This window comes from Octopus bimaculoides, chromosome 7, assembly GCF_001194135.2.
Source record: "Octopus bimaculoides isolate UCB-OBI-ISO-001 chromosome 7, ASM119413v2, whole genome shotgun sequence".
Classification (NCBI taxonomy): Eukaryota; Metazoa; Mollusca; class Cephalopoda; order Octopoda; family Octopodidae; genus Octopus; species Octopus bimaculoides.
The window spans coordinates 59,537,772-59,548,776 of record NC_068987.1 but is presented as its reverse complement, the minus strand read 5'-3'; the positions used below and the strand labels follow the sequence as shown (position 1 = coordinate 59,548,776).

Below are 11,005 nucleotides of genomic sequence, written 5' to 3'. Positions count from 1 at the left end.
CTGTACATGGCTCGCACAGCTCTCACTAGCCATTCTTCTATCCCAAGTTTCCTCATTGACCACCAGATAAGGGATCGGGGGACCCTGTCAAAGGCTTTCTCCATGTCAACGAAAGCCAGGTACAGAGGTTTATCCTTGGCTAGGTATTTCTCTTGCAACTGTCTCACTAGAAATAAGGCATCAGTAGTGCTTTTACCTGGCACGAACCCAAACTGCATCTCATCTAAATTGATTCGCTCCCTAATTAGTTGGGCTATGACCCTCTCTGTAACTTTCATAACCTGATCTAACAGCTTGATGCCTCTGTAATTATCAAATGGCAATTATTAGAGCCTTGTAAATGAAATACATTGAGGAAACTATAAGGAACCTGTTGAAAGAACATTCTCTGTTCATAGGTGGTAGAGTTAATTAGTTTCTTAATTTACTACTACCAAGCTGGTTGTCTCAATGCTTTTAGCTACAATGAAATGAATTAAAAGTATATTTTTTACTTATTTTTTATTTTCTATTTATTTCAAGATTGAATCATGGCATAGGAGATTCCTACATCGACGTTCAACATCTCGAAATGTCAGCAGACAGTCATCAACCAAGAAGAAAAGCAGCAAAACTTCCACAGCAAGACAAGAACCACAGAAGTATATAGTTTAACCCAAACATATCTCCATCACCTCTCTATATTCTTCAATTGTTTACTGGTTGGTTGTAACAGTTGACCTTTATTATTCACATTGTCTTCCTTCATATTCCAGAAGAAAAACCTTCTGGTTTTACCCCATGAAGCTTAACTACAGTTAAAATAAATGTCTTCTTCGTATTCCAGCTGAAAATTTGGTTTTAACCCATGAAGCATGACTACAATTAAATGAAGACTGAAGTGAATTTTTGCCAGGAACATGGTACATATGAATCCCAAAACCCTAGTTTACAGTGATGCAACAGTGTTACTAATACATATAGTGATTTACTTACTGGTATTGGCAGAAATAACTTACATCATTTGTAACCAACATTACAGTTACATGGTTTAAACCAGATAACAACCATATGGAGTAATCTGAGCAGAGAGGTGCAAAGAAAAGTATCATACATTATGATTAGAATGTAAGACTATCATCTCATTGTAAAAAGTGCAAAAAATTAATGGTATATAGGAACAAAAGCTCTGTGACATGCTCAGCGTTACGAAATAACTTACGTTATGAAAATGATATGGCAGTCTTTTGTTTTTTTTCCAATTATTTCTCTGAGCTCGTTCAGCTGGAAGAGATAATAGAATGCTGCACTTCAGTTTTTCAGTATTCAGTTTCATTCGTCCTATATTCTACGTCTAAATTTTGCTGGAGCTGATATTACATTTTTTTTTCTCGAAAGTTATTATTAGTACACCAAAGTTAGTCCAAATAGAATTTGATTTAATAAAAATTGCCAGGCACCTACTTAAAAGTAATTATTAGTTTTTAAGCAATTATTTAGTTTTAGTCTAAATTAAAAACAAGTAATTCATAAATAATTCTGACAGCTTAGTGCCATGAGTTATGCCCCTTGGACAAAGACTAACTTTGTTCAGCGTTTGCCAGGTTCACGAGATTGGATACTTACTTCTCGTTTCGGTGATTATCAAGAAAGGGAGCAATCGCTTCAATAATATGCAAATGTTTAAATTTTTAAAGACGAAAAAAAAATAAAGACCTAAAAACACCTTTTTGTGCTTGTATGGAGAAGCGAGTTTTACAAAACTATAAATATGACAAATATACGATAAAACAAATTTTTAAAGTATTTGTAAATACATTTACACTTTTTTGCTTGCGTATCATGGATTCAATACTCGTTATTTAAATTTCTTTATAAATTGACAAATTGATGAATTGATAATAATTTAAACTCTATCAATGTAAAAACCTTGAACAAAATATTCTTCCTTCAGATTACGTATGTGACCAATTTTTACAGATATTTAAAGATTAAATATTTTCTTATTACCATTATTTTCTATAAAAAGAAATAATCGTGTTGTCATTTTTTTTCTTGTTACTCTTCATTGAATAATTTGTATGTGCATCCATTCAAAATCAGATATCTACAGGCAAATAATGAGACATGGTGGTATGATTAATTATTTTACTTCCCAACCATATGGTTTCGGGTTCAGTCCCTGTGTGAGACTTTAGGCAAGTGTCTGCTACCATAACTGCTAGGCCAACCAAAGCCTTGTAAGTGAATTTAATAGATGGAAACTGAAAGAATCCCATAGTTTGTGTGTATGCAGTTATGTCTCCTAAACAGATTTCAAATTTTGACAGGAGGTCAGCAATTTCGTGGTAAAGTGGAATAGTTGATTACATTTATCAACCCTGAAAGCTTAAAAGGAAAAGTCAACCATGGCAGAATTTGAACTCAAAACATACTGATGGATGAAATGCCACTAAGCATTTTGCATTGCATGCTAACAATTTTTGCCAATTCACTACCTTAGTTATGTCTCTTATATTGACATCACATAATAATTGTAAATGAGTATCACCACCATACAAGCAGTGCCAATCATTTCCAGACTTCTGTCAAAATATGTTTATCCATGGGGAAATATTATGTCACTTGGAAACAGGGTGAGAGTTGGTGACAGGAAGGGTAACCTGTCATAGAAAATCTGACCTGCTAGATAGCATAGTTTAATCACACCCTACTGTCTCATGTATATATATATAATGTGTGTGTGTTTGTATGGGTCTGTGAAGGAGCCATTGCATAGCACCTTGGATAAATGTCTTCTATTAAAGCTTCAGGCTGTGAATGTAATTAGTTGATGGAAACTGAGAGGAAGCCCATTGCATAGAAGATCATTATGTGTGTGTGTGTATTATGAATGTTTTGTCTGCATGTCATTAACACCGCCTGATGATAAAAGGAATTCTGTTTCTTTATATACTCCGGTAAGCAAAAGTCTATAGTTTCAGTTGCACCATTCCTTTCAAATTGTGAGAAACAGTTGAAGGAAAATATCTTATATGGAAAGCAGGTAATAGAACTGCTCGAGCAAGTTTCATTAAACTTATGCCAGCATGTGATAATGATAATTATGACGATGACAACAATAAGATATGTGTGTGTGATGATGATGATATATAGCTGGTAGAATCGTTAGCATGTGAGATGAAATACTTATTGGCGTATCTTTCAGGTTCTTACATATTGAGTCCTAATCCCATTGTGGTCAACTTGTGTGCTCATTAGACGTTGTACAGGATTGAGTAAATTGTGTACCAGAGCCCTCTGCCAGCTGGCAAGTTCACACAAATCTTCTTTGCAAGTGCTGACAACAATTCCTCATTTGTCTCTCCACTCTTCCTCCTAAGTCCACAATTTCAGGGCCACCAAAATCAATGTTGGCGCAAGGAAAAGAAGGACTGGCTAGATTACTAAAAATGCTATAGCAATGGCATGTAGACGTGTGCATGAAGTAAGACCGAGGGAAATCTTCGCTAAATTCCTCACTGGCATGAAACAAAAGTTTGCTGTGGTAGGCGACAGTGATAGGGGTGTAGTGTAGGCATACTTTTGACAGAAACGTAAATAGAGAAGGTAATTGAGGTAGTCGGTATGTGATAGGATAGTTAAGTTGAGACTAATCTTAGATAAATCAACAGTTACCTTTGGACTGAATCTGAGACCACACAATTGGGGAGCCAGCTTCTGAACCACAGCCACACCTGTGCCCACGATATTATACATATATATATATGTATGTATATACACTCATGTACATGGATTTAAAAGTATGTAGCCTAGTAAGAGTTTTAAGTATGTGATCATAATGTCATAGGTTCAATTCTTGGACTGGCTATTGCATTGTGCTTTTGAATATGACACTTTATTTCATGCTGTTTTTGTCTATTCAGCTGTAATGAGTACCAACCAGGTGTTGGTGAGCCCTATGGTTCTAGGGTGAGGGAACCAAGAGTGCCTAGGCTCATGATTACATAAGCTAAAACAATTAGTAAAAGCATAGCATATATTACCAAGCCATATTTTCTTGAGTGATGGCTAGCTATACTTATATACATAATTCACTGCTTCTCCTTTGCCTAAGTAAATAAAATTATAATTCTTATGGAATTTCAGAGGAACCAATTTGAATTTATTTTAACCAGAAAATTAAAGCTAATTGCAATAAAAAAAAATTGGTGAAAGAAAAATCATTTATGGCTGCAGGCCTATGACAAATTTCAAAATTGGGCCACCATGTTTTATACCTTAACCCAATTTTTTTACTCTGAAATTAGCAAGGTAATTAGAATATTGGCAAAGCATTATTCAGGAAGAAGAAATTAATATGAAATAATCAATGTGTAAATAGTTTGGCATGATTTGTTGCATGTTAAGCCTTTTGATGCCAACCTGTCTGCATTTATCCTTTGTTCTATGATACAAACTCACTGTTTCAATGTGATGAAACAAAGGCAGTGTATTTCTATGGAAATATAGTAATAAAACAGTTAAAGTTGCAGAAAAGATGGAATGCAATACAAGGCACAGGCTTGGCTATGTAGTAAGAAGCTTGCTTCCAAACCACATAGTTCTGGGTTCAGTTCCACTGCATGGCATGAGTGCCTTCTACTATAGCCTTGGGCATAGCAAAGCCTTCTGAGTGTATTTTGTAGATGGAAACAAAGAAGCCTGTCATATATATATATGTGTGTTTATGTTTGTCCCCCACCATTACTTGACAACTGATCTTGGTTGGTTTATATCCTTGCAACTTAGCAGTTCAGCAAAAGAAATCAATAGAATAAGTGCCAGGCTTTAAAAAAAAAGTCCTTGATTGATTCATTCAACTAAAAGTTCATTAGATTGAGACCCAGCATGGTCTCAATCTAATGACTGAAATAAGTTAAAAATACTATGTAAGCTTACAAAGCATCTTGGCAAGTGAGCGCTTTGGGTGATGTATGCAGGAATGACAACAGTTGCTGGTGTGGACTTGTAATCCATATGAAAGGTAAGTTTTTGATGAAAAAAAAAACCATGTTGTAGGTTGACAATAGTGGAAGATATCTGCAAAAGATAAAGACCAAGTAGTAAGACATTAGAACTGGTTACGATTAGATCCCAGAATGATGGACCTAATAGAAACAGTGGTTCCTAAACTGTCTCACACAGCCACTATTTCGTAAGAACTATTAGCAAAAAATGTTTTCCACTACCTCCCTTTAATATTTAGCACTCCGTCGCTTACGACGTTGAGGGTTCCAGTTGATCCGATCAATGGAACAGCCTACTCATGAAATTAACGTGCAAGTGGCTGAGCACTCCACAGACACGTGTACCCTTAACGTAGTTCTCGGGATATTCAGTGTGACAAGGCTGACCCTTTGAATTACAGGCACAACAGAAACAGGAAGTAAGAGTGAGAGAAAGTTGTGGTGAAAGAGTACAGCAGGGTTCGCCACCATCCCCTGCCGGAGCCTCCTGGAGCTTTAGGTGTTTTCGCTCAATAAACACTCACAACGCCCGGTCTGAGAATCGAGTCCACTGCCCTAACCACTGGGCTATTGCGCCTCCAATATTTAGCAGAGCAGACAAAATAGACTTTACATCCATGTAACTTTTGTTTTTTGACCATCATGTTGGACAAATTTAAAGTTCAAACATCATCATCCTTTAATATCCATTTTCCATGCTGGCATGGGTTGGACAGTTTGACCATAGCTGGAGAGCTGCACTAATATCGCAATTTGTTTTTCCTTTTCAATTCTAACAGACTCTCCCTGCTTCATGAGAACCTCTGGATTTGTAGACAAGCTTAAAAAGGGTGACAAGTAATACTGTACTACTTGATCAACTCCCATCAGTATGGAAAATGAACACCGTGCTCAGGGTCACTCATTGTAATAATGGTTTCAAACTTTGGCACAGGGCCAGCAATTTTAGGGAAGGAATAAGAAGATTACATCACTTGACTGCAGTGTATTTGAACTCAGAATGTAGATCTGGAATAAATGCCTCTATGCATATTGTTTGACATGCTAACAATTCTACCACCTCATAATCTTATCGTTTACTGTAATAATAGTATGTGGCTAGATTTATAACAGTCAGGCGATGGCAATGTTTAACCTAATTTAAATGAAAACCTGATATATTCAGGATGAATGAAGCATGTTCTTCTTATCACACATGGCTATCAAATAAGTTATGAAACATTAAACTGTGACTATAAATTACAGATAACTGATAAGAATTCTCTTATGAAACTTGCCGAGCAGACATATCTGTTTACACACACACACACCAGTTAGAATTAATATGACTGAGCAGGGTGAGAATTGCCCTGAGGATGATAGCCATGTGTGATAAGAAGAACATGCTTCATTCATCCTGAATATATCAGGTTTTCATTTAAATTAACATTATGTCAGATACCACTTAACTATGTATCCTGCATGAAGGATACATAGTTAAGTGGTATCTGACATAATGTTGGAAACATAAAAGTTATTTTTGTTTATTAAATCAATATAAAATAATGAAGAAAAATGTTGTTAACTTTATCAATTGGCTAGAAACACAACTACTTAGTCCTACTTAAAAATTGAATGTGAGGTGTGAATCTGATCTTTGGTAAATGCAATTACAACTCCAGATGTTTCAGTATTGTTGAACCTTCTCAGTGAAATATAGTCTTGGCAGTGCCTTTACCACATCTTATGAGAGTGAGACTAAAGATTTTGAATGATTATATTTCTTGAGGCAACTCACTGTATGTCACTACCCATTCAATTTTGGGGGAATGTTGAAATTTTAAAGTTGTATCCCCTGCCATGAGTTAATAAAACAATTTTCATTCCACCATCGTCAGAAATAAAAAATAAAAAAACATTTTCATTAAGTATTTTAGTTACCACTTAATTAGAAATCAAATGTTTCTTCCGGTCATATCACAGCTACATTTTTCGTTTGACTGTTTAAATATAAAATTCACTTCATAGCATAGCAATTCTATGTTCCTTGTACGATATAACTTTAGGAAATATGTAAAAGTATGAGTTTATACTTTTTCACTGGCATTGTATGGGAACTATAATCAAGACATAAATTTCACTGGTTCAGTCTAACTGAAAGTAAGTCATGTGAGGTTGATTTAAACTCTACTTGAGCTGCATTAATGCAATATAAATATTTTGACAGTTTGTAGTACTGAATTTAAAACTATTTATTGTTTTCCTTTAAATACTTTATATGGACACTAGAAAGTGTCTAAACTTACAAGATTTATAAATACATTTACCCCTTAATTTGTCATTTGAGCTAAAAATTTCTGTAATAAAATCACCACGAAACTTTCAGTAAACTACATTTATAATATAGATTTGATTACCATGCAGAGATGTGAGTACCACATTTCCAGTTACCTTAAAATATATTGTGTATAGCCAGAGAGAAGACAATTGATAAACACATATGTATAAAATGGGCTTTTACTAAGGGTAAGTTTTATTATTATTATTAAATTAGACAGTGGTAAAAAGAAACTCTAGGAAGTAATGAATGGCAGGTCTCCAAAGAAATGTTTTGGCCCTTAATTCTTTAAAGGCTAAGATACAAGCCAAATCCAGATCATGATTCCTGGATGGTGCAGGTACCTCAGAGCCAAGGTACCTTGGGTGTTGCAACCAGTCCAGCTTAAGATACCACTCAACTGTAATGCAAACTATGCCTTCTGAAATTCACTTTATTCCTCTTTGACAAGTGTTATTTTGGGACAGTCTTTATCATAAAAGATGGTGTTACACAGGAGTTGTCTTCATTGAGCCAGACACTTATATCTGGACAGTCTGTTATTAAAAACATTGTTATACTGAGACAGTCTTTATTATAAAAATTAGTGTTATACTGAAACTGTTTTCATAACAGACATATTTTCATCTAACACCGTTTGCACATCAGGGTTGACACTAAATGTGACGATTGTAAGAAGGAAGTTTATCATTATCATCATCATTTAGTGTTCGTTTTCCATGCTGGCATGTGTTGGATGCTTGACTGGAACTGGTAAGCCGGAGGACTGCCCCTGGCCTCAGTCTGCTTTGGCTTTTACATGTCACTGGCGTGAGTACCTTCTACACGTCACCATCACAGGCTACGACAATAATTTCGCTTAGCTTGACGTGAAGTTTACTTGAAAAGAAGGTAATTTTTCAGATTAACACCCGCACGATCTTCACTAGGGTTTTAGGGTTACGGTTATGGACGGAATTCCCTAACCCAAACCCTAACCCTGACCCTAACGCCCTAGTGAAGATCGTGCGGGTGTTAATCTGAAAAATCACCGAAAAGAATTGTGGGGAGGTTTACACAAGAACATGCTCCCTTGCTAAATCAAATAAAGTGCACAGAACCGGGACAAATACTGCTATGTATTTTGTTCTACACTCTAACAATTCCTACAATCACTGCCTAGTTTTAGCATTTCACCACATGATCTACACTATAGAATGTATGGGATTTTAAAACGGCTTGGTATGATTTAAGGGAAATTTAGTTGCCATTTCTGGCAGGTCGTGTGACTACAAATCGGTTTCCATGTTGATTTAGATCCCAATAGAGTAAACTTTACCTTTCGACATTTCTAGATTGATAAAGTACCAAACATAAAGAAGTAAAATCGAAACCGATTATTGTTATGGTGATATTGATGTGTCTTTTAGGACGGCACCAATCACCTAAAATAAGCTAGGGATTCTGTTCCCCAAGAAAATTTCAATTTGAAATGATATCAAATGAACGTTTAAAAACTTTAACGGTGAATTGTCACTTCCAAGGCGACGCTCGTCAACAAGAGAGCAGTTACGTATTTTTCGACCTGCTGGGAACAGTGGTCAAATCTTCCTCATATCACCTCCTACTGTCTTTTAAAAGAGGCAAGTTGGATGACGTACTTCTGGATATACAAAATACTGGACAGTTACAGCTGGAGTAGCCGGAATAGGTCTGATATGGAGCTAAACAACATCATTCACCGGTAGGAACCAAAAACAAACACACACAAACTGATATTGCAACCGGCTGCAACACGCTCTATCACAAAGGGAGAGCACTCTATTATCATACTTCACCATGGACGGAGAGAAGAAGAAAGTACTGTTCGTTTGCTTAGGTTTGTAATGAAATATTGTGCAGTTGGTATTTTGCTTGTTATTAATTATTTTATACTCATTTATAATAGTTATATATAGAGAGAGACATACACACTCCTTAAGACATGCACACTCACATATAATGTCGTGTCTTAGTCAAACTTTCCTAAATTGGGCACCTTGTCAAATACAATTAGCACGGAATATCGCGTACCCCAAGTTAGATGCCGGTTACAAACGGCTCTCGACAAGGTGTCCCAGTGTGTCAAAAGTTTACTTTAACAAATTTTGAACTGTTCACGTGATTTTTTTTTTTAATGCAGACAAATTGGCTGTTAATAATAATAATCATAATAATAAGAAGAAAAATGAACTAATTGTCTAAGGTTATTTACGATTTCTAATTAAGGCACATGGCCAACAATTTTTGAGGGAGTCAGTCGATACCAATGATTTCAGTACTTATGCTTTACTTTATTGACCTTGGAAGGATGAAAGGCTCAGGAACATAATAAGGAGTTGGAACAAATATCGCGAAGCATTTTGTTTTTCCGACGCTCTAGTGCAATGGTTCCTAAACTTTTTAGAGACGCGACTCACTATTTATGACACCAGTTTATGGCGACCCACTTAACTCTACTGGGTAAAAACATTAATAAGTAATTTTATAACTTTTTGCGATCCACTAGGATCCGTTCGTGACCCATCAGTGGGTCGCGACTCATAGTTTGGGAACCACTGCTCTAGTGAATTTGGCGGCTCGCCACCTCTTCTAAGATTATTAATGCAAAAACTAAATACAGTTTGCATCCATATAATTCTTTTTTCTTTGCTGTTAAATAAAATTAAGAGATTTAAAGCCATCACTAGACATGTCAATTTGCCCACACTCCTGAATACTTTTCGATTTATTTGGCGTACGCTATACGTAAACTCATGAATTTTCTCAATATTTGTTCTAAAACTAGACATTAGATTTTTTTTTTTCAAACAACATCGTAATCTACATCGTCGATTATGTGTATGATTTATATATTTTAGTTTGCTATTAAAATATGTTGTTAATGTGTGTGTGTTGAATTAAGTTCAGTACTCTATTTAATCCAACATTTAATGATTGGCTGCAATTGGTCGTTACAGCTGCTGTACTTTCTGTGTTCTTTTGCAAGTCAAACTTTACAAATAAAAATTACTCAGCGATCGCCACTAACAATAACACAGTTTAACTGCAAGCTATGAATTCCTGCCCTGCCTAAAAATAAAAATCTGCGGCAGCCGCCACTGTCAGCGATTGTTAATTTGCGAAAGTTAAAACACACATACACACACAAGGATCACCCACAACACGTGCGTGCGTTCTATTTTTTATGTTTGTTTGTTTTTTTTTTAATTTACCATAATGAAAGTAGGTTTTGGCAAATATTTATTTATATGTAAGTAAAATTAAATGAATTGGTTCTTTCTGATTTGGCGGGCGCCACTTTTAATTAATGTTTTATTTAGTGTGTTTTCTACCGAAACACTTTAAAACTTTGTATACTTGTATATTTTGTCTTATAGAACAGAGAAAAATTTTTATATTCGAAGTTATTTCATGTTAAAAGTTATCGTATTTCGGTAATTTCAACCAATCACTGACGTCTATTGAGGTGAAAAGGATTACTGCTATGGAATGTAAACAACACGTTCTAGCGGTGTAATGGGATCTTTTTCCTTGAATAAAATTAGTGCCGTTGTTTGTCAACAACTATCGGCGGTACTGTTATTTATGACATCCTTCGTGCGTTTGTACTGGTTTTAGCTTTAGGGTTAGGGTTATGAGTATTTTTGCCAAATATTCATAACCCTAACCGTAACTCTAA

General features: G+C 35.5%; 2 protein-coding genes across 2 annotated transcripts in view; both read left to right on the top strand.

The window, feature by feature from the left end:
* Positions 1-2,014, top strand: part of LOC128248384 (N-acetylglucosamine-1-phosphotransferase subunits alpha/beta-like) — a 9,658-nt gene extending 7,644 nt beyond the window's left edge. Inside the window, exons 5-6 of the mRNA XM_052969710.1 lie at positions 523-641; positions 827-2,014. Of these exons, the coding sequence (XP_052825670.1) occupies positions 523-641; positions 827-830 (123 nt within the window). The 3' untranslated portion in view covers positions 831-2,014. The remainder of the gene's footprint in view (positions 1-522; positions 642-826) is intronic.
* A 6,756-nt stretch (positions 2,015-8,770) lies between these two features.
* LOC106867690 (low molecular weight phosphotyrosine protein phosphatase) overlaps positions 8,771-11,005 on the top strand; it is a 22,128-nt gene continuing 19,893 nt past the window's right edge. The window contains exon 1 of the mRNA XM_014912635.2: positions 8,771-9,163. Coding sequence (XP_014768121.1) covers positions 9,124-9,163 — 40 coding nt within the window. The 5' untranslated portion in view covers positions 8,771-9,123. The remainder of the gene's footprint in view (positions 9,164-11,005) is intronic.